General features: G+C 44.4%; 1 protein-coding gene and 1 non-coding gene across 3 annotated transcripts in view; both read right to left on the bottom strand.

Moving 5' to 3' along the window:
• LOC106568037 (nectin-3-like protein) overlaps positions 1–26,912 on the bottom strand; it is an 88,861-nt gene that overhangs the window by 26,350 nt on the left and 35,599 nt on the right. The window contains exons 2-6 of one of the 2 annotated variants that reach the window (XM_045692300.1): positions 11,800–12,147; positions 10,632–10,931; positions 10,241–10,358; positions 9,947–10,098; positions 447–3,066 (exon numbers count right to left, since the gene is read on the bottom strand). In XM_045692300.1, the coding sequence (XP_045548256.1) occupies positions 2,360–3,066; positions 9,947–10,098; positions 10,241–10,358; positions 10,632–10,931; positions 11,800–12,147 (1,625 nt within the window). In that variant the 3' untranslated portion in view covers positions 447–2,359. Of the gene's footprint in view, positions 1–446; positions 3,067–9,946; positions 10,099–10,240; positions 10,359–10,631; positions 10,932–11,799; positions 12,148–26,912 lie in introns of those variants that run through there. The other variant, XM_045692301.1, reaches the window with a different exon arrangement.
• Positions 1,388–1,463, bottom strand: trnav-uac (transfer RNA valine (anticodon UAC)). Its single transcript has one exon. It is a non-coding gene; the product is annotated as a tRNA-Val (tRNA).

The following is a 26,912-nucleotide window of genomic DNA, read 5'->3' as shown; positions in this document are numbered from 1 at the left end:
GGATGAGGAAGAGAGGCGAGGAAAGAGATGGCAGCAGTCAAATAGAGCAAAAACAAAATCTAATGAAATCTCATATTGAGACGCTGGCTAGCGACAGTGACATGATATGGAGTGTGTGTGCACAATGACTGTGTTCGAGAGCATCAACACCATGCTGCATCATAGCTGAACTGTGACTGACTGATATAGAAATAATATTGAGTAGTTATTTATAATGAAAAGGTGATTTGTAGATCCGTCAGTCTCTATAAGCCTTTAAAGTCGTCTGAAATGGCGAAAGTGGCCAGTGATTCACAGGAGCTCAGGCTGTAAAATGAGTGACTGAGCTAGAGATGACGTCACTTTGAAGAGCACAGGGAGAATGATCAGTTTGAGAGTACAGTAGCAGCCTATGGGAGCTTGTGATGCGGGCGGATTCAGTCTAGGAGATCAGATCAATCAGGAAATGCAACACAGAAAAAAGGTGCTTTATTGAAAACAAAAGTATCTCAAAAAAGATTTACAAAATAATGCTTGTTGTCGTAGATGATACAGCATGTGATATTTCCAATTTTTTTCTTGCATTCATTTTTTTTTTCTTACATTAGCTCTTCTCTTGTATACAAAACAAACATGAAGGTGCTTGCAAGGACAATGTGAAATACGGTTGGAGATGACCCTGGTGAGGTGCACTAGTGCGCTTCACTCTCCATTCTCTCACTTTGTACAAGAACTAAACAAAACATTCTGGAATCTGGGAATCCCCACCGTCATTTTCTTATATACCATGCACACTTAACTCTGCTGCCCTAACAGAAAACGGACATATAGGAACCGTGCAATAATATAATTATCGCCCTTTTAGCTTAGTTCAGGTGTTTTGCAACTTGAAGACGTTGCAAATGTCATTCATTGTGTGAGCAAAAATAATGCTATCGTCAAACTTCATGGCTTAGAGACAGAAGCCAGAAAAGAGGATATGGCACAAAAAAAAGAATCCCTCAATCAAAACACAGTGAAACAAAGTAGAAAACAAAGGAAGGCAACAAACAAATCTCTCTCACCAGAGGACCAAACAGACCTTGCACTCTGTCTGTAAAAATAACATTATCATAGTTACTTTTCTACTCACTTTACTGATCTTCTGGGATAAGGCACCGGTCACATAACTGAAGCCAGAGCAGTGAGCAACAGAGGACATTTCACTAGACGACAGAGAACCATGAATCATCTCTATTTACTTCACTGTATTACAGATGAAATAACAAAACTGAAGCAAACATTATTATGCCCCATTCACTGTTTTCTAGACAGCCCTAAATATAAAGTCTACATTTTACATTTTTGTCATTTAGCAGACGCTCTTATCCAGAGCGACATACAGTAGTGAGTGCATACCTTTTCGTACTGGTCCCCCGTGGGAATAGAACCCACAACACTGGCGTTGTAAGCACCATGCTCTACCAACTGAGCCACACGGGACCCTGCAGTCTACTAATCGCATTCTATTACTACGGGCATTTCAGATTATATATTAACGCATACTAAAGCATAAATAAATAAAGACAAGGAGAGCTTACAGAACGCATGCAACTCCTCTTACAATATACAGCCGCCCCCTCATGTCAGTTTCTTTTTTTATATTCTATATAGGGCTGAAAATCGCTGTATGAAAAGGTGATATAAAAGGTTAACTAAAACCCAGTTCTAACTCATTAGTTATCATTACGGTACTGCTATCTGAGACAGTGAGACAGACCACCACACTGATACATAACATTGCAGACTTAGTTCTAGCCTATGACATCCTGCTGCAATGACAGCATCTACTGACGAAGTTGTCACTGGTACTCATAACACACACACACACACACACACACACACACACACACACACACGTGTGGGACAGAACATAATGAGTATAATGTTGTGTGATTTGTAGCCATGCTATCCACGTACTGCACCAAATAATATTGTATGTGCCAGAAATACTCTACACTTTTTGATTTCTCTCTTCCCTTCCTACTTAATCTTTCTTTGGGGAAAGCCCTCCCTCCCCACATTAGCTAGTTAACACAGATTTGCCCTCTAGTGCAGAATGAAGGCATGTCCACAGTGTGGCTAGGCAATTCACACACCTTCCATGATGACCATCAAAATCAAGTGAAAATAACTGCGAAATGACAAACCATGTTGAAAAAGAGAAGGAACTAAGGAGATGATGCCAAAATGTATGACAGCTTGAGAGAGAGGCAGAACGTGTGAGTATTCTCTTTTGTTGAATAATGTATGAAATCCTCCTGTGATTTCTGCAGCGTTGTCTCTCTTCTCTCTGGTGGCAGAGTCTGTTGGCAGAGTAGCGTGCCTGGTGGTGGTGGGGTCAGACGTACCACTCCCTGCGTGAGATCACTGAGCCATCCATATGAGAGACATAGTCCCCCTCGGCCCCACTGTCATAGCAGTCATCCGACAAGTAGGGGGAGCCGTTGCTCAGCGGGTGTGGTGGGGCAGCGTATCTGGCATGGCTAGTCTGGTGGGGGCTGGGGTAGCTACGCAGGTGGTCGTGGTCATGGTGTTCTCCATTTCTCATCGCCCTCGTGCGGCCATTGGGCTGGCGCTCTGGCTCTCTGTGGTTGTGGCTGTTCATGATGGTTGTTGATGTTGGATGCAGGTGGTGTCGCTCGCGGTCCCGCTCGTGGTTGCGTTCGCGGTCACCCCACTCCTCGCGGTCCTTGTCTACAAAAACGTTATTGGCAGGCTTGGAGGGGTGGAGCTCGTGCTGTGGAGGAGCCTTCTGCATGTCTGAAGGCCCTAGGTACTGCTTGGTGTAGTAGTCCCCACGGAAGGTCTGCCGTTGCCGTAGGTAACAGACCCCGCCCAGCACTAGCAGCAGCAGGAGGAACAAGGCTCCGCCCACAGCTCCGCCCACGATGGCACCCAGTTGGTTGGTAGGGGGCAGGGCTGCCAGGGTGGGGGAGGTAAAGGGGACCCGTTGCTTGTCTCCCACAGAGGTGGAGGAGGAGGAGGAGGCAGAGCCAGTTAGGACAGGCGCAGGGGTGGTGGAGGGCATGGAGGTGGTGGGAGGATCTAATGGAGGGAGGCAGGGAGGAGGGAAGTAGAGAGTCAGGGAGGGAGGGATGGACAGACAGAAAAGTAGAGAATGTCAATGCCAACTACATCAGCATGTTACTGAAAGGGGATCGGTAGACATGAGAAAACTACAAACATTTCTACATCTAAAACAACATGCTCATAACAGCCTCAGGTTTGCATTGACATGTTATCTGAACAAAGTATGTTGTTGTTGTTAGATCTCTTGACAGACCACTTGAGGATAGAAGTTACCTTTAAAACGTATAGATGTGGTAAATTAAGTTAATGTATACAAAGGTAATGGTAATGTATACAAAATGACAATAAAGACTAAAAAAACATGCAGCTTATAGCAGCCAAATGGGCGGTAGGCTGATCGGTAAAACCAGAGACTGAGAGTGAGCATTACAATAATCACAAAAGAATGGAAAGGAAAGGTAAGGCAGAGGGATGTAGATGTTACTAGTTTAGGAACCAGAGATGAGTGATTAGGAACTAAGTCCTCTACAAAGCAAAAACAAATTCTTAAAACAATCATGAATCGAACTCAATGCTGACTAGCTTTTGTCAGTAACACTTTATTTGAAGTGCTATAAGCTGTTCATAATGCCCACATATAACGTTTGCTGACAACTTTAGGCACTGCATGACATACACACTGTCAACTGTTAGTCATGGACACTCAACACTATTTTCCTTGCCCTGTAAATCTTTGCAAGGAAGAGAAGATTTGTTCCGTATTGCACAGATCTGTTTTAGAGGGACAATCAATCACATGAGATTCTGTAGCTACCACCATTAAAATCCGGTCAAATGAACTGATGAACACTTTTATGATTATTATGTGCCTGTTATGGGTGCTTATAAAGACTTTAAGGAGAGCTTATGCTGAGCATTTCAAATAAAGAGAAACATGTCTTTGTCATTGAGAATGTTGAGAGGCACTGATACATAGGAGGGAAGGGATGTCTAGAATAGAGTCAGCACTAATGTTAGGAACTTGGAGAGATGGGAAGGACTACTAAGACGTTAGGGGACTTGGGGAGATGGGACGGACTACTAAGACGTTAGGGGACTTGGAGAGATGGGGAGATGGGACGGACTACTAAGACGTTAGGGGACTTGGAGAGATGGGAAGGACTACTAAGACGTTAGGAGACTTGGAGAGATGGGGAGATGGGACGGACTACTAAGACGTTAGGGGACTTGGAGAGATGGGAAGGACTACTAAGACGTTAGGAGACTTGGAGAGATGGGGAGATGGGACAGACTACTAAGACGTTAGGGGACTTGGAGAGATGGGGAGATGGGACGGACTACTAAGACGTTAGGGGACTTGGAGAGATGGGAAGGACTACTAAGACGTTAGGGACTTGGGAAGGACTACTAAGACGTTAGGAGACTTGGGGAGATGGGACGGACTACTAAGACGTTAGGGGACTTGGAGAGATGGGAAGGACTACTAAGACGTTAGGGGACTTGGAGAGATGGGAAGGACTACTAAGACGTTAGGGACTTGGGAAGGACTACTAAGACGTTAGGGGACTTGGGGAGATGGGAAGGACTACTAAGACGTTAGGGGACTTGGGGAGATGGGAAGGACTACTAAGACGTTAGGGGACTTGGGGAGATGGGAAGGACTACTAAGACGTTAGGGGACTTGGGGAGATGGGAAGGACTACTAAGACGTTAGGGGACTTGGGGAGATGGGAAGGACTACTAAGACGTTAGGGGACTTGGGGAGATGGGAAGGACTACTAAGACGTTAGGGGACTTGGGGAGATGGGAAGGACTACTAAGACGTTAGGGGACTTGGGGAGATGGGAAGGACTACTAAGACGTTAGGGGACTTGGGGAGATGGGAAGGACTACTAAGACGTTAGGGGACTTGGGGAGATGGGAAGGACTACTAAGACGTTAGGGGACTTGGGGAGATGGGAAGGACTACTAAGACGTTAGGGGACTTGGAGAGATGGGAAGGACTACTAAGACGTTAGGGGACTTGGGGAGATGGGAAGGACTACTAAGACGTTAGGGGACTTGGAGAGATGGGGAGATGGGAAGGACTACTAAGACGTTAGGGGACTTGGGGAGATGGGAAGGACTACTAAGACGTTAGGGGACTTGGGGAGATGGGAAGGACTACTAAGACGTTAGGGGACTTGGGGAGATGGGAAGGACTACTAAGACGTTAGGGGACTTGGGGAGATGGGAAGGACTACTAAGACGTTAGGGGACTTGGGGAGATGGGAAGGACTACTAAGACGTTAGGGGACTTGGGGAGATGGGAAGGACTACTAAGACGTTAGGGGACTTGGAGAGATGGGGAGATGGGAAGGACTACTAAGACGTTAGGGGACTTGGGGAGATGGGAAGGACTACTAAGACGTTAGGGGACTTGGAGAGATGGGGAGATGGGAAGGACTACTAAGACGTTAGGGGACTTGGGGAGATGGGAAGGACTACTAAGACGTTAGGGGACTTGGGAAGGACTACTAAGACGTTAGGGGACTTGGAGAGATGGGGAGATGGGAAGGACTACTAAGACGTTAGGGGACTTGGAGAGATGGGAAGGACTACTAAGACGTTAGGGGACTTGGGAAGGACTACTAAGACGTTAGGGGACTTGGGGAGATGGGAAGGACTACTAAGACGTTAGGGGACTTGGGGAGATGGGAAGGACTACTAAGACGTTAGGGGACTTGGGAAGGACTACTAAGACGTTAGGGGACTTGGGGAGATGGGAAGGACTACTAAGACGTTAGGGGACTTGGGGAGATGGGAAGGACTACTAAGACGTTAGGGGACTTGGGGAGATGGGAAGGACTACTAAGACGTTAGGGGACTTGGGGAGATGGGAAGGACTACTAAGACGTTAGGGGACTTGGGGAGATGGGAAGGACTACTAAGACGTTAGGGGACTTGGGGAGATGGGAAGGACTACTAAGACGTTAGGGGACTTGGGGAGATGGGAAGGACTACTAAGACGTTAGGGGACTTGGGGAGATGGGAAGGACTACTAAGACGTTAGGGGACTTGGGGAGATGGGAAGGACTACTAAGACGTTAGGGGACTTGGGGAGATGGGAAGGACTACTAAGACGTTAGGGGACTTGGGGAGATGGGAAGGACTACTAAGACGTTAGGGGACTTGGGGAGATGGGAAGGACTACTAAGACGTTAGGGGACTTGGGGAGATGGGAAGGACTACTAAGACGTTAGGGGACTTGGGGAGATGGGAAGGACTACTAAGACGTTAGGGGACTTGGGGAGATGGGAAGGACTACTAAGACGTTAGGGGACTTGGGGAGATGGGAAGGACTACTAAGACGTTAGGGGACTTGGGGAGATGGGAAGGACTACTAAGACGTTAGGGGACTTGGGGAGATGGGAAGGACTACTAAGACGTTAGGGGACTTGGGGAGATGGGAAGGACTACTAAGACGTTAGGGGACTTGGGGAGATGGGAAGGACTACTAAGACGTTAGGGGACTTGGGGAGATGGGAAGGACTACTAAGACGTTAGGGGACTTGGGGAGATGGGAAGGACTACTAAGACGTTAGGGGACTTGGGGAGATGGGAAGGACTACTAAGACGTTAGGGGACTTGGGGAGATGGGAAGGACTACTAAGACGTTAGGGGACTTGGGGAGATGGGAAGGACTACTAAGACGTTAGGGGACTTGGGGAGATGGGAAGGACTACTAAGACGTTAGGGGACTTGGGGAGATGGGAAGGACTACTAAGACGTTAGGGGACTTGGGGAGATGGGAAGGACTACTAAGACGTTAGGGGACTTGGGGAGATGGGAAGGACTACTAAGACGTTAGGGGACTTGGGAAGGACTACTAAGACGTTAGGGGACTTGGAGAGATGGGACGGACTACTAAGACGTTAGGGGACTTGGGGAGATGGGAAGGACTACTAAGACGTTAGGGGACTTGGGGAGATGGGAAGGACTACTAAGACGTTAGGGGACTTGGAGAGATGGGACGGACTACTAAGACGTTCGGGGACTTGGAGAGATGGGACAGACTACTAAGACGTTCGGGGGACTTGGGGAGATGGGACGGACTACTAAGACGTTCGGGGACTTGGAGAGATGGGACAGACTACTAAGACGTTAGGGGACTTGGAGAGATGGGAAGGACTACTAAGACGTTAGGGGACTTGGGGAGATGGGAAGGACTACTAAGACGTTAGGGGACTTGGGGAGATGGGAAGGACTACTAAGACGTTAGGGGACTTGGGGAGATGGGAAGGACTACTAAGACGTTAGGGGACTTGGGGAGATGGGAAGGACTACTAAGACGTTAGGGGACTTGGGGAGATGGGAAGGACTACTAAGACGTTAGGGGACTTGGGGAGATGGGAAGGACTACTAAGACGTTAGGGGACTTGGGAAGGACTACTAAGACGTTAGGGGACTTGGAGAGATGGGACGGACTACTAAGACGTTCGGGGACTTGGAGAGATGGGACAGACTACTAAGACGTTCGGGGACTTGGAGAGATGGGACAGACTACTAAGACGTTCGGGGACTTGGAGAGATGGGACAGACTACTAAGACGTTAGGGGACTTGGAGAGATGGGAAGGACTACTAAGACGTTAGGGGACTTGGAGAGATGGGACAGACTACTAAGACGTTAGGGGACTTGGAGAGATGGGAAGGACTACTAAGACGTTAGGGACTTGGGACGGACTACCAAGAGGTTAGGGGACTTGGAGAGATGGGACGGACTACTAAAATGTCAAGGAGTGGGTCAGGGAAAAGAAATGGGCAAAATGGCGAATCACTCCTTTACAATTCAGTCAGTTTGAAAAAGTGTTTTGGACACTCCCTGTGTATGGCCATGTGTTGATGACTTGATCCAGATCTTCACATGCTCCCTATAATGTTCTTTAGGCCAGATTAACCATGATCAAGCACCTTTCATCAACAGATCCGCTGGTATTTCTGTCCGGACCTGCTGAGTCTGTATTTAACTGTTGTGGTCAGGGTTGCAAAGCTACCGGTAATTTACCAAAGTTACCGAAATCTTCCGTAAATTTGGCAATTAACAGAAAATATATGGCAATCTATCATAACTTTGGTAATTTATACTTGAATAACTTTATTAAATATTTATAGTATTAATTTACTTTATCCGTGTCCATACTGTCCATGAGTTTCTAGTAGATAAACCATATGGTTCAAGAGAAAATGGCCTAATTAATGAAAAAAAGCATCTAAATCAACAATGGCATTACGTTGAACTATTAAATTTTTCACAACTGCCCCCAAATACATACTTACATAGTAAAACAAATAAATATTTAATGCTGAAACCCTCATATTAAACATCAAAACGTATTCACTAGGTTGATGGTTTTTATTTAGGATAATGTTTTACAGCTTTGTCATCCATTTTTGTATTTTAAAATAATCGTATTCAATGATTTAATATATTTTACATGTGATAAGGCCACACAGAAGGCCAGAGATAATTAGACGCCTGTGATAATCTGAAGTACCCAAAAGGGCCACTAGATGTCTTGTGAGAGATTACATAAAATCCATTAAAAGATACCAAAATTCTGATAGTTTCCTGGTAAACTTAGAAATGTTCCAGTGATATATACCCTCCCTTTGCAACCCTAGCTGTGGTTGTGATTGGGTTAGGACTGCACATGTGTGAAAGGTTTCCCCTAAAAGTGTTCAGTGATGTTGTGAAGTTCTTAAAACAGCGACATAAAATAACACTCCAGTCCTAGTTCCAGGTCAGATGTCTGTAGAGATATCAGACTCTCAGATCCAACAGGATGACGTCATCCCGACTCCATGCGGAGAAACTGCACGAATGTGTGGGCGAGCACACACAAGAGTGAAACACATTACCCAGAAGCACGCACACACAGAGAACACACACCACGCACAAAACCACAGAGCTCCTCTCAAAGGGAAAAGCAAAAAAAATATATGTTTAATAAATAATGAATAAGAGTTGAAAAGAGCTGGTGAATATTTTATGAATCTGGGACATCATCATCATCATCATCTCAGTCAAGGCTGCACGCCTCTGCCTTTCACTGCATCACACACAGACATACACACACACGGCGAGAGATAAAGTACAGAGGGAGAGAGAGAGAAAGAGAAAAAGAGTAACAAAAAAGAGGGATGGAGAGAGCGATGTACAGTAGTCATACTGAAAGCTTAATTCAGGAAGAGAAGAAAGGTTTATGAGCCGAGGGAGGCGAGGGGGTTAACAAAACCTCAGGGACATGATGCTCATATTGCACAGAAGAGACAGAGACACATGCCAGGCCAGGGGAACAACAGGGGACAGGCGACAAAGCACAGGAGTAGTGAGTTAGTGGTCTGAGATTATGATTAGGGATGAGCAGACAGACAGATGGGTTTGGCCAGAGAACTAGGGAGCTCTCCTCTCCCGTTGAACATCTGGAGACCCAATCAAAACTAATCAGGCCCCAATTAAGACTCTTACATCTGAGGACCGGAAATAATCTGCACTAATACAGCGTGGCAGCTCGCTTCAATTCAAACACTGACACACCCTCAAGCTTAGATGGATTAGGGTTTAGAATGACGAAATGCTGGATGGACCATGTGTGTATGTTTAAATGTGATTCATCCTTGGAAAGGTATACCATTGTTTCAAAAACATAAAAAGGATATAAGTGAAGTGTTTAGTGGTGAGAGCCATAGAGACACAGAGATAGTGTTATCCATAGTGTTATCCATAGAGATAAATCAAGACTCATCTCCATGGTATCATCGCTACGCTGAACGCTTCAAGTTCTCCCAAAGAGAAACAGGGAGAATGTGTGCAATAGCAAGCTGTGTACATATTCAGCAGTGTTTCCCTCTCACCTTGTATGCGTATCCGCAGGTCCCTGCTGCGTAGGTTGATGGCATTGGCAACCTCACACCTGTAGACTCCAGAGTCATTCCTTTGGAGGGGTCTCAGAAACAGCAAAGTGTTGTTCAGTATCTCCACCCCCTCTGGCATGTCCCCGTCCAGTCTGGGATGCACACACACACACACACACACACACGCACACACACACACACACACACACACACACACACACAATGAAAGTGTTCAATCTGCAGTGTGAACAAATTTGTGCACACATAAAAACACGAGCGCACACGCTCACAAACCTGATCCATCTGAAGTGGTGGGCTGGTGGGTTTGCCTTAGCTTTGCAGGTCAGCTGGACACTCTCGCGGCCCACGTGCCAGTCACCATCATAACCTACTACCACAATGTCTGGGGCATCTGCAGAGACACGACACAGAGGAGGATTAACATATATAGCAACTGGAAAAGCATAAACCCCCCCCCCCCCTCCCCAAAAAAACGGCATGAAATGACATGTGAGTCAGTCAAATCTGTCGAAATGCCATCATGATAGACATGACTAATCTGTGAATGATTGTGAACAAAAAAAGGCAGTCTTGTGGGTACTCGTGTTCAATCACGCACGCACGCACGCACACGCACACACACACACACACGCACACACACACACACACACACGCACACACTCACACTCCACGTTGAGCTGGTAGGGGATCCTAAAGTCTGTGTGCAGGGCAGGATGGCGCACCACACAGGTGAGGGCGTGACCCTGGACGTGGCGGGTGGGCTGCCACAGGTAGTGCACCTGGGTGCTGGTGGTGCCGTTGGCCTCGTCCTGCAGCGTCACCTCTGAATGACCAAACAGGTCCGTTTCCCAGGAGACTTCGGCAGGGGGGAGGGCCCGCTCAGCGATGCAGGTAGCCACCACCGTCTCATTGCCCTCATCGAGCAGAGCCACCGAGCCAGCTGACACATACACCTTGGGCTCCACTGAGAGAGCAAGAGAGAGGAGAGAGAGAAATGGAGAGAAAGAGCTGTACTGTTTAGTCAGAGTTCCAGTAGCCTCTAGGGAAGTAGAGTTGAGTTCCTGAGTCTGGGAGAGCTTCCAAACACACACCCTCTTTCAGTCATTCACCAAGCTCTTGTTTCTTTCTGTCCACCTCTGCCACTCTCTCCATCTCCCTAGTTTCCCCCCTTTCCTACTATGCAGTAGCAGCTCAGGGACCTCCTGTAACCTTTCCAAAAGAGAGTGTGTGTGTGTGTGTAAGCCATGGCTTTGCCTGGAATGATAGCTCTATCCATCTATCCAACCCCAGCCCCTCCCAGGAGATCCCTTAAAATAGAGGGACGTTTCAACTGTGCAACACACACACACACACCACACGCCTTATTGCCCACCGCATTTCTCTAGCTCTAATTATAGCACCCTGTTCTTCTACACTCCTCCCTTGCTCCCTCGTTCCCATTCCTTCACCCCTCCTCTCATTCTCTCAACTGTACCCAACTGTCATACTGTTTACCCCACAGCAAACCTCCATGACTCTTCTCACTGCAACGCCACTTCCTCCACCAACCCTTATTCCAGTCTCTCGTTCTCACCACCTTCCTTCCTCGCTCTCCCCCTTCTTTTTTTCCCCTCTTCCACTTTGTCTTACCACTCTCCCTCCGGCTCAGTGATGTGAGTAGGATGTCTCTCCCCCAGAATATTGGTATGCATTATTCATTCAATTTACAAGGGGCACTTTACTAAGATACAGAATTACATTTCAGAATCTTACAAGCACACTATTAGCCAGACAAACACACACACATACATTTACAAAAGGTGTATTGCACACAGACACATGCAAATTCTTACCGAGCACGCTGACAGTGGTGGAGGCCTGTGTGTTGCCCAGGGGGAAGGTGGCCACCTTGCAGGTGTACACTCCAATGTCTGCGAAGCCCACGTCCTCCAGTACGATGGTGGCGTCATGGGAGGAGGGTGAGCGGAAGGACAAGCGGCGAACGTAGTCCGGAGGGATGGAGATACCGAACACGGGGTTGTACACCGCCACCGTCACCGAGCCTGTGGGCAGCCGGCGCTCCCAGGAACTCTGGGTAAGACTCAGGTTGGCCTCCACCTCCACACTACAGCCCAACGTCACGTTCTTCCCCAATACAGCACTCACCTTCTGGGGCACCAACACCTGACTGCCCCCCACACCTGGAGCCAGGGAGAGAAACAAAGAACGAATAGTTTCACCATCAACGATCAGTTCATTCCAATTATTTCTAAAGAACTACTGTTAGTAGTAACATTGAGAGAAAAGCAGTGGGGAATATGTTAAGTTATTAAGTATAATCCTAACAGTTGCACTTTGGCAGTGAAACATAAGCCTGTAAGTGGGTGTGTGTAATGTGTATGGCTGTACATTCAATATGCCCACTGATGATGGCAATAAAGGACTGTGGCAATAGTCTACTGACTCCCTCTCCACCCTCCATCGGTCTCTCAGAATCACATCATTTACCATAATAACCATAAAACTGTGAAACACATGCAGAGCTTGTGAATATGTGTGTGTGTTAAAGTATGTGAATAGGTAAGGAGGACATGTGAGGACAACCTGCTAGTATTACAACAACAGCAGCAGGTGCGGTATCTCTTACAAACACATAGGAGTGCACGACACACACACACACGCGGAGCCACACATACACCTAGTCATATAATCATGGATGAAAGTCAAGCACCATTCATTACAGCTGGACTCTCTTTTATAAAGTCCTCAAACCATATATAAGCCTGTGACATAAACCAGTGTTCAAGGGTGACCTCATCGACTAGATCTCTTCGTTTCATGCGTGTGTCATCTGAAGATGATCATAGTCTCCTCTCGAGGCACTATCAATAAACATTCATCATGTTGGGTGTAATAGTGTGTGTGTGTGTGTGTGTGTGGTCGGGAGAGCGAGATGGTTTCGTGAACAACATTTACTTGAAAGAGCACTGACGTCAGCTCCACTAAGACATTCCCAAACCAAACACAAGCTTAGTCGGTTCCATCAAACTAAGCATTCACAGACATCTGTGCTGATCTGATCATGAATCCACAGCAACCAACATTTGATTTTCCATCAACATAATACACAGTCCAGTGTTTATGTGTGTTTGTTCCAAAGATCAGTATATTCTTGTACAATATCTGCCTGCCTGCCCTACTCCTGACCTGAATCCAGGAATTAAAAGCAGCCCTTTGTGAAACAAACCACTCGCTCTGTCCCTGTATCCAATCAGAACTAGCCCCTAAAGCTCTGTCATCCCCTCTAGTTATTAACATGGCCTGTCCACACTCACAGCATTAAGATCAGCAGTACTCCAGAGACACAGGCAGAGGGGGAGGGAGAAAGAGAGATGGAGACAGAGGCAGACAGAGACAGAAACCGCAGTACTCCACAGACACAGACAGAGGGAGAGAGGGACAGGAAAGGGCGAGGTAGAGAAAAAGGTGGGAGGAAGAGAAAGGAAGACAGGGAGAAGATATGGCAATATGATGAAAGTGCTAGTGGGAGAGGGAACAGTCTAAAGTAAGTAAAGGGTCATATGAAACAGATGAGAGGAAACAAATCTATCACTAAGAGATTCTGCTGTCCAAGAGAAGAAAAAAAAACTGTGGAAGGAACGAGTCCCAGAAAGATAAATAAACGCGAACATCATAATAATACCGCCACACTGCACTCCCCACACCACTCAACGACATCACTAATTGCAACAAGCTGCCAGTAGGAAGACGTCATCGTAAATCAAAACCCGCTGCATTGCTTGGCAACTGACCCAAAACATTCTGCCTGTTGTTGTCGAGCCAACAACAACCCCAACCCAATCTCTCAGCCAACCCAATAGAAAACAGAAGTATTTTCCTGAGTGTCCCCCCAACCACCTAACCTGGAAGCCTGAGACCTGAGCACAGAGGGTGAAAATGACATTAGAATGGCACACAAGACATCTGATACAAGCCTGTCTGAGTGGACTAATCAATTGCGGACGTGGCAGGGTTGGCACACCAGTAGTACATTTACTGTTAATTCCCATCTAGCGTAGCACCACGTATTATCAGCATATTCAAAAGTGTTTAAGAAACATATTACGTTCAAAAGTGTTATTTTGTGATCAAGCCATCAATGTTTTGTGATTATTGGTGTCGTAAAAATGTTAGCTAACGGGTTAGCAATTAGCATGTTTGACATTTCTTTTTGATAAGCGGCTTAGCAAAAAAAATACGTCCCATATAAATTGGCCAATTTACTATTTTGTTCAATTACAAGATATATGCATTTCATTTTGTAAAAAGAAGACAACCTCGTATCTAAAGTTGGCTAACCTTCTGGTAAAAAAAAATCCGTTAGCTATATTTCAAAGTAAAAAGTTGGATATTAAATGACGTGTGGTCTGTCGCGCAGTCGAATTTTACAATATACAGCGTGTCCCACAAAATGTGTATATTACTTTTTTGAAAAATCTCAAAGCCTAACTTAATGAAAATCGGTGGTCAGCTAGCTAGAAGAGTGTCTTTAGTCGCAAAACGTAAAGTTATTAGTCCATTAAAATGTTGAGTTTGAGGTGATTTAATCCTCTAACCGCTAGAGAGTGTCCGACGTTAGGGGACGTCTGATGTTGGGGGGAAATTAGCAACAATGCTTGTTTGGTTAAGGGCGGCAGGCAGCCTAGTGGTTAGAGCGATGGACCAGTAACCGAAAGGTTGCTGGATTGAATCCCCGAGTTGACAAGGTCAAAATCTGTCGTTCTGCCCCTGAGCAAGGCAGTTCCCCGGGCGCTGAAGACGTGGATGTCGATTAAGGCATTCCCCATCACCTCTCTGATTCAGAGGTTCGGTTGTGTTAAATGCGGTAGACACATTTCAGTTGAAGGCATTCAGTTGTCCAACTGACTAGGCATCCTCCTGTCCCTTAATTTCTGTTAATGCATTCAATATATTAATATAAATAGTCTTACCGTTGTCATTGTAGGAGAGGACACGTTGATTGCAGAGCGCACGACCTAGGCTACACTTGTGAGAAAAAGGTTTTGGTTTATTTCATTCCATTTATGAGTCGTCAATGTATTAATTGTCTTTAGTTTGGAGCACTCCTGCCCATCTTGAGTAAGGACACGCACCCGATTCCACATATAGAAGTAGGACTAGTCAACCTGGCCTGCGCGCAAATGTAGGCCTATACTGCACAGTAAGTGTGCCCATTTGGGGATCTGATACTATTTCTGATTGTCTTTACTCACCATCACTGTGGAGTTTCTCAAATATTGTATTATTCGCCTCAAACAGCAATTAACAAAGTCTGTTTTTACATCCATTGAGAATGACAATAGTTCCTCAACATAACCTATTTGAAAAATATTTCCAGCTCCCTCCCGATAACCACTCAGCGTGAAAAGGGAAAAATATCATGCTCTGATCCGGTGGAAACGTCATAAAATAGGCCTACCTGATTACTTCTTATCCCTTGTGTCTGTCTGTCCGGAGCTCACTGGTGCTGGAAACTCTGAGGACCCAGAATATTTTATATAATGTTGCAAGTTTGCTAGCACAAGCTTTGGGCCAGACCAAGTTAATACAATAGTTGATTCAAGTTCCTTGCAGTCAGGTCATGCTTAGCCAATGTGATTAATAGGATATTTATTTTCGTCAGGATATTTTCTACCTGCAGGCTGCAATATTTTTATTTGCTGGCTTTATGTAGGCTATTTTTACATAGACAAATGGCAATAGAAGTTACTTTTAGATTTGCATAATTTTCCTTTATAATTTTGATTAACTACATGACATTGATTGAGATATGAAGACTTTATTATAAATGAAATTAAAATGTGCATACGAAAACGATAACTGACACCCAGATCAGTAGAAATGGTAGGATAACTTGTCACTGTGAAAGGAAAAGGTTCCGACCGACCAGAAGAGTTTTTTTCTTCTGGTTAGTCTATATTGATCTCTGGCTCCCTCTTTAGTAATAAGTATGTCTTCATTTTTGAATTGCAGTGCTTAAAGCACCAGACAAGCTCAGTATCCTACATATAGTTGATTGTCTTCAAACATAGGGTATGTCTTTATGTTTGAAAATTTCAACCAATCAATTGGTCGAAAGAACAGAGGACCGACTCTTGGTCAATCAATATTTTTTTTTTTGGGGGGGGGGGCAGCCCTATAGGGTTTTATTGAAAAATATATTTTCTGACTGCCCTGTCGTGCCCTAGAGATTAACAGTTGAGTTGTGCCATTTTATAGGGGTGGGATCTCAAGCAAATAAAGGATGGGAAACACTCAAACTCGTTGTAATCCTTCACTGAATTCTCTGATGTTTGACTAGCACGTAACGCAACGACAAGGTATGTGAATTTTCCCATTGCTGAAGTGCCCTGCATTGACCACAGTTGACTTTGCAACCTTGGCTCCTAGGTCTACAGGGTGGAACCACAGCATTGCGTTTACTGTTGGACAGGTGTTGACTCTTGTTAGGCATGTCAAATATCAGTGGCAGCTGTGTCACTTCCTGGTGGCTCAATAAGGCTAGTTAGTGAGCTGACAGAGATGGAGGTATTTAGCTAGTTACACATAGCGACTGCATTCCCAGCCAGGAATTCCACAAAAAGGGCATTCACTCACTCCAAACAGGTGATGCTTGAAAGATCACAGTGAAACCCAGCAGATACAGAGTTTCATCCACTGAGACCAATGTACAGGATGTGGGTTCTGATGAGCCTATTGTCCAGGAGAAGAGAGAGTGGCTGTATGGGCGCTCACTACTGGAACTTTAAGATAGATTTTTCTAAATGGGAAGCAGGGGATTTAAATAGCCATATATTGGTAGATGTTAATAACCAGACCACTAGAGATCTGCTCGACCACTAGAGATCTGTTGTTATTTTTAGGCTCCCCTCAAAAGCAGAGAGAGGTATACAGAAAGGAAAGACAGACCATAGTGAAATAGGCCCTCTAATGTAATCACCTGCCCATCAGGGGAAAGAGGAAGGCAAAGAAATGCTTAACATAACCCTTTGTGAAAGCTACTCCTATTGTATCAAAATGAATCAGCCTTTAAGAGTAGCTACAAGCATACTGTTGAAGTCGGAAGTTTACATACACCTTAGCCAAATACATTTACTCAGTTATTCACAATTCATGACATTTAATTATAGTAAAAATTCCCTGTCTTAGGTCAGTTAGGATCACCACTATTTTAAGAATGTGAAATGTCAGAATAATAGTAGAGTGATTTATTTCAGCTTTTATTGCTTTCATCACATTACCAGTAGGTCAGAAGTTTACATTCACTCAATTAGAATTTGGCAGCATTGCCTTTAAATTGTTTAACTTGGGTCAAACGTTTTGGGTAGCCTTCCACAAGCCTCCCACAATAAGTTGGGTGAATGTTGGCCCATTCCTCCTGACAGAGCTGGTAAACTGAGTCAGGTTTGTAGGCTTGCACACACTTTTTCAGTTCTGCCCACAAATTTTCTATGGGATTGAGGTCAGAGCTTTGTGATGGCCACTCCAATACCTTGACATTGTTGTCCTTAAGCCATTTTGCCACAACTTTGGAAGTATGCTTGGGGTCATTGTCCATGTGGAAGACCCATTTGCAATCAAGCTTTAACTTCCTGACTGATGTCTTGAGATGTTGCTTCAATATATCCACATAATTTTCCTGCCTCATGATGCCATCTATTTTTTTGTGAAGTGCACCAGTCCCTCCTGCAGCAAAGCACCCCCACAACATGATGCTGCCACCCCCGTGCTTCACGGTTGGGATGGTGTTCTTCAGCTTGCAAGCCTCACCCTTTTTCCTCCAAACATAACGATGGTCATTATGGCCAAACAGTTCTATTTTTGTTTCATTAGACCAGAGGACATTTCTCCAAAAAGTTCGATCTTTGTCCCCATGTGCAGTTGCAAACCGTAGTCTGGCTTTTTTTAATGGTGGTTTTGGAGCAGTGGCTTCTTCCTTGCTGAGCGGTCTTTCAGGTTATGTCGATATGGGACTATTTTTAATGTGGATATAGATACTTTTGCACCCTTTTCCTCCAGCATCTTCACACGGTCCTTTGCTGTTGTTCTGGGATTGACTTGAACTTTTCGTACCAAAGTACGTTCATATCTAGGAGACAGAACGCGTCTCCTTCCTGAGTGGTATGACGGCTGCGTGGTCCCATGGTGTTTATACTTGCATACTATTGTTTGTTCAGATGAACATGGTACTTTCAGGCGTTTGGAAATTGCTCCCAAGGATAAACCAGACTTGTGGAGGTCTACAAATTTTTTCTGAGGTCTTGGCTGATTTCTTTTGATTTTCCCACTTAGTTTGAAGGTAGGCCTTGAAATTCATCCACAGGTACACCTCCAATTGACTCAAATGATATCAATTAAGCCTATCAGAAGCTTCTAAAGCCATGACATAATTTTATGGAATTTTCCAAGCTGTTTAAAGGCACAGTTAACATAGTGTATGTAAACTTCTCACCCACTGGAATTGTGATACAGTGAAATAATGTCTGTAAACAATTGTTGGAAAAATTACTTGTGTCATGCACAAAGTAGATGTCCTAACCGACTTGCCAAAACAATAGTTTGAACAAGAAATGTGTGGAGTGGTTGAAAAACGAGTTTTAATGACTCCATCCTAAGTGTATGTAAACTTCCAACTTCAACTGTACATAGTCATTACCGAGAAGAACCTACTGTAGCGCCTCAGAGAGAGAGAGAGAGAGAGAGAGAGAACACACAGAGCGAGTCTGGCTGTCCTGGCAGCAAGGAGACATCGTTCCCAGAGGAGACTCAGGTGATCATTCTCCCTCAGTCAGCGCCGGTTGGGATTGGTTGAAGTTCATTGCTAATATCGATGAAAATTCACAAATCAACTTGAATGTAGGTACACAACACACATCCCGCCTCTTGTCATGAGCCATCCAAACATTACCGAGAACCACATACTGGATTTTTGATAGCGTCTTTAGTATTTGAGTATTCAGAGTAATTTCTGCAGCGACATAGCCCAAATTCTAGATATCGGGAAAAAAATGAGACTTTAGCATTCATAAAGTGACCATTGGACTTAGTCAATCCTAAAATTAAGTTTGTAGATGCAACAGTTTTTATTTAGGGAGTGGCTCCTAATCTGTGACCGGATCTTTATTTCTGAGACTCCGTATCTGTGAGCGTGCAAAATCTCACAGTAACTCATGGGAATTTGGGACTAAAGTCATTTTTTCATGCCAAAACCGGATTAGATACATACCGGTAGTTAAATGCCCAAAATATGATATTTGCAATAGTACGAAGCAAAAAAATCAATAGCAACTACAATGTCGAAACATGATTTTGTCATGAGTTCAGTAGCATTAGCTTGATTTGCATGCTCGCGTTAGCTAACTAGCAAGCTCTAGTCCAATGAAAACCGATGCAACCCTGTTGGCTACGTGGCTAGCTATATGACCAGTGGTGACAGTGAGGTCCCTATGAGATGTATACTATGTATTTTTGTAAATAACAGCTGGTGCACGATATGTAAGGAAGTCTCGAGCTATTGCTCGCCTGAGGTAGAGTATCTCATGATAAGCTGTAGACCATACTACCTACCTAAAGAGTTTTCATCTGTATTTCTCGTAGCTGTTTACATACCCCCACAGTCAGAGGCTGGCACTAAGACAGAATTGAATGAGCTGTATTCCGCCATAAGTAGCCAGAAACTTTAATGCATGGAAACTTAAATGTGTTTTACCAAATTTCTATCAACATGTTAAATGGGCAACCAGAGGGTAAAACATTATGGACCACCTTTACTCCACACACAGCTCTCCCTAGCCCTTCATTTGGCAAATCTGACCATAATTCTATCCTCCTGATTCCTGCTTACAAGCAAAAATTTAAGCAGGAAGCACCAGTGACTAGATCAATAAAAAAGTGGTCACATGAAGCAGATGCTAAGTTACAGGACTGTTTTGCTAGCACAGACTGGAATACGTTTTGGGATTCCTCCGACGGCATTGAAGAGTACACCACATCAGTCATTGGCTTAATCAATAAGCGCATCGATGACGTTGCCCCACAGTGACCGTGCGTACATACCCCAACTAGAAGCCATTGATTACAGGCAGCATCCGCACTGAGTTAAATGCTAGAACTGCCGCTTTCAAGGAGCGGGACTCTAACCCAGAAGCTTACAAGAAATCCTGCTATGCCCTCCGACGAACCATCAAACAGGCAAAGCGTCAACACAGGACTAAGATCGAATCGTACTACACCGGCTCTGACGTTCGTCAGATGTGGCAGGGCTTGCAAACCATTACAGACTACAAACGGAAGCACAGCCGAGAGCTGCCCAGTGACATGAGCCTACCAGATGAGCTAAACTACTTCTATGCACGCTTCGAAGCAAATAACACAAACATGCATGGGAGCACCAGCTGTTCCGGGAGACTGTGTGATCACGCTCTCTACAGCTGATGTGAGTAAGACCTTTAAACAGGTCAACATTCACAAGGCTGAAGGGCCAGAGGGATTACCAGGACATGTACTACAAGCATGCGCTGACCAACTGGTAAGTGTCTTCACTGACATTTTCAACCTCTCCCTGTCCGAGTCTGTAATACCAACATGTTTTAAGCAGACCACCATAGTGCCTGTGCCCAAGAACACTAAGGTAATCTGCCTAAATAACTACCAACCCGTAGCACTCACATCTGTAGCCATTAAGTGTTTTTAAAGGCTGGTCAAGGCTCACATCAACGCCATTATCCCAGAAACTCTAGACCCACTCCAATTTGCATACTGCCCCAACAAATCCACTGATGATGCAATCTCTTGTTCTCCACACTGCCCTTTCCCACCTGGACAAAAGGAACACCTATGTGAAAAAGCTATTCATTGACTACAGCTCAGCGTTCAACACCATAGTGCCCTCAAAGCTAATCAATAAGTTAAGGACCCTGGGACTAAACACCTCCCTCTGCAACTGGATCCTGGACTTCCTGACGGGCCGCCCCCAGGTGGTAAGGGTAGATGACAACACATCCGCCATGCTGATCCTCAACACAGGGGCCCCTCAGGAATGCGTGCTCAGTCCCCTCCTGTACTCCCTGTTCACTCATGACTGCACGGCCAGGCATGACTCCAACACCATCATTACATTTAGATGACATAAGTGGTAGGCCTGATCACCGACAATGATGAGACAGCCTATAGGGAGACCTGGTCGTGTGGTGCCAGGACAACAACCTCTCCCTGTGATAAAGGCAAAGGAGATGATTGTGGACTACAGGAAAAGGAGGACCGAGCACGCCCCCATTCTCATCGACGGGGTTGCAGTGGAGCAGGTTGAGAGCTTGAAGTTCACATGCTTCAAGTGTCCACATCGCCAACAAACTAACATGGTCCAAGCACACCAGGACTGTCGTGAAGAGGGCACAACAAAACCTATTCCTCCTCAGGAGACTGAAAAGTTTTGGCATGGGTCCTCAGATCCTCAAAAGGTTCTACAGCTGCACCATGGAGAGCATCCTGACTGGTTGCATCACTGCCTGGTATGGCAACTGCTCGGCCTCTGATCAACCCGCAATGCACTACAGAGGGTAATGCGTACGGCCCAGTATATCACTGGGGCCAAGCTTCCTGCCATCCAGGACCTATATACCAGGTGGTGTCAGAGGAAGGCTCTAAAAATTGTCAAAGACTCGAGCCACCCTAGTCATAGACTGTTCTCTCTGCTACCGCACGGCAAGCGCCAAGTCTAGGTCCAAGAGGCTTCTAAACAGCTTCTACCCCCAAGCCATAAGACTGCTGAACATTTAATCATATAGCTATCCAGACTATTTGTATTGCCCCCCCGGTTGTTATCGTCTATACATAGTCACTTTAATAACTCTACCTACATGTACATACTACCTCAACTAACCAGTGCCCCCGCACATTGACTCTGTACCGGTACCCCCCTGTATATAGTCTCGCTATTGTTATTTTACTGCTGCTCTTAAATTACATGTTACTTTATTTTTATTCGTATTTTATGAAACTGCATTGTTGGTTAGGGGCTCGTAAGTAAGCATTTCATCTGTTGTATTCGGTGCATGTGACTAATAAAATTTGATTTGATTTGAGCTATGACAGTTACCAGTGTGCATGCACAAATGCATGATGACACATTGTATCAAGTCAAGAAGGCATGCTGAACAGACTGCCTCTGGGACTGAACTGCCCCATCTAGCTAGTTAGCTAGTAGTAGAGGGGTACAAAAATGCTGGTACACAGATGCATAGCTCATACAATTATATTTTGTTCAAGCCAATGACAATACATGTTGCAAAGTAAATACCTGCGTCAAATAGATCGCATTGCATTCATTGCATGTTAGTGCATTAAAACTCAAGTTGTGTTTTTTTGCATAGGATAGGGGACTCACCCAACATCAAGCTTGTGAAGGGGATACACATGTATTATTTACAAAGTCCAACAGCCAGCCTCTGTAGCTAGCTAGCTAACACCAGTCAGCCATTCCAGTGGCGCGCCGCTAGGGGGCGGGGGGAGTGGGCTAATGCCCCCCCAAACCCAGATTATATAAATGTATAGGATGAGTTATACAACCTTCAAAACTCAATGACTCTAAACCATTTTCCTTTGCTTTCAATGGGAATTTAGTATTATTTTACAACGTAAGACTGTCACAATCAACTACTTTTGACTATCCATGGTAAATTCTAAACAAATGTTTATAGTTCAAAACTGATTTGAGCTATTAGAGGGCAAAAGCCAGCAGACCAGCGTTCAAACCAGCAACCCTTGCAGTTAAGAAAGCACACCACCTGTTGTCTCATGTATAACCGTTGCATAAATTTCACACTACATTTCTACGTGCACCATTTCTGAAAAGTCTGTGCACATACAAAAATATTGAGATTTATATACTTGGCGCACCCCATACATACTCATGTGACAATACTTATGTGACAATAACACCCTTTATTTGCGGTATAATTTAGAACTCTAGGCATTAGGGCCACGATATGAAAAATACAAATTGTTCAATATTTTGTTCATCAATAGATTATTGGGTTCATATGTCCTGCCTTAGGGAATGATGCGTCACTCTTATCACACAGCAATACTGTGGCCTACCCATACTGTCAAATATTTTACATAAACTCCTGGTCTATTTACGGTGTTGGCAGAATGTTTAAATCTTTAGCAGTAATTTACACTGTATGTGGAAAAGGACTGTCAGTTTCTGAATGAGAAAACAATGGCAAATTGTCGTGGACCACCTGTCAGTTGAACGTTTGAATTCAACAATGTTTTATATCGACTTTTCCCCCAACCTAAATATCATGGACTGCCCGCGAATTGTAGGGCAGGCTACTCCAAAAAAAAAATGCAATTACAGTACTTACAGTTCTACATGGAGATTAACAAACATTAGGAACACCTTCCTAATATTGTGTTGCACCTAGGGCTGTTGTCGTGACCGTATAACCGCCACACCGGCAGTCATGAGTCATGACCGCAGTAAAATTCCACTGTTGAGTCACGGTAATCTCCTTTTATGCTCTCTGGACATGCTTTGGTAGTACCCAACTCGCTAATGGCCATCAGGTCCTAATGGTCTGGTACTCAGGGCTCTGTTGTCCCTCTAACCACTGACATCAATGCAAATGCAATAGAAAATCACATCAAACACATCATCACAACAGTAGGCCTATCATACTTTTAAAACTCACCTCACTGTGATGATCAATTTGAAGAAAGAAGTTCAACAGCAGGTTGAAACAGTGTAAAACATGGTTGTGGATGTTGTTTCAAAGCCTAACACAATGAAACAGACAGTGCTTTCCATGGTGATGATTCCTTGAAACCCCCCATATGCATATTAGACCGTATGCATAGACTTATGAGCCCAAGCCCGAAAGAAAAGGCGGAATAAAAATGATGACTGTGCCGTTATACAATACGTAGCCTACCGCATATTATGCATGGCAGAAAAACACGAAACTAAGATGTCTTTGGTACATAATTGTTCTTGCCTATACACCAAAATTAAACAATTTGAGTAATCACCTTTGAGAGCGGACTGTATTATTATGCATACTGGATGAACTGATTACCTTATGCTACGCTCCAACATTTCTATCCATGAGTTTGGGAAAGAACGAATAGTTCTAGGCGATGCTGTTGGTTCATTGATTGCACAGGGTGGCTTACAGTTAGCTTACAATTAGTGAATTGGTATTTGATTTTGAATAGCTTAGTAATAGGGATTTGAAAAAAATATTTTCATAATTCATTCTGTGACATTACCTTCAGCTATACAGAATATCTCACCACCATGCAGTTCCATCTCCTACTCTCTCTCATTTATTCCTTTCTTGAGCGCGCAGACTGGCTGTCAACAGTTTAGTGAAATATTTAATTTTGAAAAGATGTTACTTTTGATGTTCCCAAACAGATTTCCCAAATTAAGCACTGGGTAGCTGCATGAACAAGGTTTGAGAGCCCATGGCATACATAGTTTGGGCAGAATATACCTGTCGGGCAGCGAGAGCATGCTCCTCAAACGGTGGTTGATGCTTGGAGTGAAAAAAGTGTTCTTGTATTTATTTTTCAGCTGCTCATATTAAGCACATGCTCCGCTATGAAACCAAACTAGCCCACCAAACTGACTGGCGGGAAAGCGTATGGCCTCCATTCCCTATTTGAGTGCATACAGATGATATGCATTTTCCCCCCTGCCCCTTTGATAATGGGCCATTCTAAATCGAAACAAATTTGACATATTAGTAAAGACAAGATTAAATTGAGAATAATCTGATGGGTGAAAATATGATCACTTGATTTATTGTGATGGTGTAAGTTAAATTGATGTATTCAACTTTTTTTAAATGTATATGTTCCAAAGGCTTGCATCAGCAGCTTGGAGGCCTGGAGATGCTAATAGTGTTTATATTAGCTACGGTCAATTACCATGAGACTGACAGATTTTTGCATGACAATAACCGGCTGACAAAATGTCATGACCACCACAGCCCTATTTGCACCACAGCCCTTGTTGGCTATTGAATAGACCAACATGGCTAATGTAGTTGGTCAAAGCTGTGCACTGAAAAACCTTGGTAGATCATGAGTGGAGTAGGCATTGTGGTGCTCGTGAATTTCCTTTCTTTTCGGCTTCAGACCAAAGCCTATCGCCCACTTAAAACATAAAAAAAATATATATATATTAGGGCCATCAACTCACTGTTAGGTGTCCTAGGCTATCCGATGTGTGTCAGCACTCAGCAGACAGGAGGTGAGACTCAGAGTGACTACAACAAACCTGGGTGAACTCCGACATCACGAGAGGTCTCTTGGAGGAGAATACATGAGCCAGGTACATTTTATTGAGAATACTGTAATATGCAAGTTATTACTTTTCTATTATTTCTCTATTTTCTTTCTCTCTGCATTGTTTGGAAGGGACCGAAAGTAAGCATTTACATAGCTTTAGAAGCTTCTGATAGGCTAATTGACATCATTTGAATCAATTGGAGGTGTACCTGTGGATGGATTTCAAGGCCTACCTTCAAACTCACTGCCTCTTTGCTTGACATCATGGGAAAATCAAAAGAAATCAGCCAAGACCTCAGAAAATAAATTGTAGACCTCCACAAGTCTGGTTCATCCTTGGGAGCAATTTCCAAACACCTGAAGGTACCACGTTCATCTGTACAAACAATAGTATGCAAGTATAAACACCATGGGACCACGCAGCCGTCATACCACTCAGGAAGGAGACGCGTTCTGTTTCCTAGAGATGAACGTACTTTGGTACGAAAAGTTCAAGTCAATTCCAGAACAACAGCAAAGGACCTTGTGAAGATGCTGGAGGAAAAGGGTGCAAAAGTATCTATATCCACATAACCTGAAAGGCCGCTCAGCAAGGAAGAAGCCACTGCTCCAAAACCACCATAAAAAAAGCCAGACTATGGTTCGCAACTGCACATGGGGACAAAGATCGTACTTTTTGGAGAAATGTCTTCTGGTCTGATGAAACAAAAATAGAACTGTTTGGCCATAATGACCAACGTTATGTTTGGAGGAAAAAGGGGGAGGCTTGCAAGCCGAAGAACACCATCCCAACCGTGAAGCACGGGGGTGGCAGCATCATGTTGTGGGGGTTCTTTGCTGCAGGAGGGACTGGTGCACTTCACAAAAAATAGATGGCATCATGAGGCAGGAAAAGTATGTGGATATATTGAAGCAACATCTCAAGACATCAGTCAGGAAGTTAAAGCTTGGTCGCAAATGGGTCTTCCAAACGGACAATGACCCCAAGCATACTTCCAAAGTTGTGGCAAAATGGCTTAAGGACAACAATGTCAAGATATTGGAGTGGCCATCACAAAGACCTCAATCCTATAGAAAATATGTGGGCAGAACTGAAAAAGCGTGTGGGAGCAAGGAGGCCTACAAACCTGACTCAGTTACAGCAGCTCTGTCAGGAGGAATGGGCCAAAATTCACCCAACTTATTTTGGGAAGCTATTGGAGGCTACCCGAAACGTTTGACCCAGGTTAAACGATTTAAAGGCAATGCTACCAAATACTAATTGAGTGATGTAAACTTCTGACCCACTAGGAATGTGATGAAAGAAATAAAAGCTTAAATAAATCACTACTATTATTCTGACATTTCACATTCTTAAAATAAAGTGGTGATCCTAACTGACCTGAGATGGCTATTTTACTAGGATTAAATGTCAGGAATTGTGAAAAACTGAGTTTAAATGTATTTGGCTAAGGTGTATGTAAACTTCCGACTTCAACTGTAAATATTATTTGATTATTGATGAACATAAGGACAGAGTCATTAGTACATGTATAAAATGGATGTTAAAAAGTGTTATTATTTAACTCAACTCCCTCTCCATCGTGGATGAATTGGGCGATTGAGC

Source organism: Salmo salar, chromosome ssa13, assembly GCF_905237065.1.
Source record: "Salmo salar chromosome ssa13, Ssal_v3.1, whole genome shotgun sequence".
Lineage (NCBI taxonomy): Eukaryota > Metazoa > Chordata > Actinopteri > Salmoniformes > Salmonidae > Salmo > Salmo salar.
Note: the sequence above shows the minus strand (reverse complement) of the source record. Positions and strands in the feature narration are given on the sequence as shown.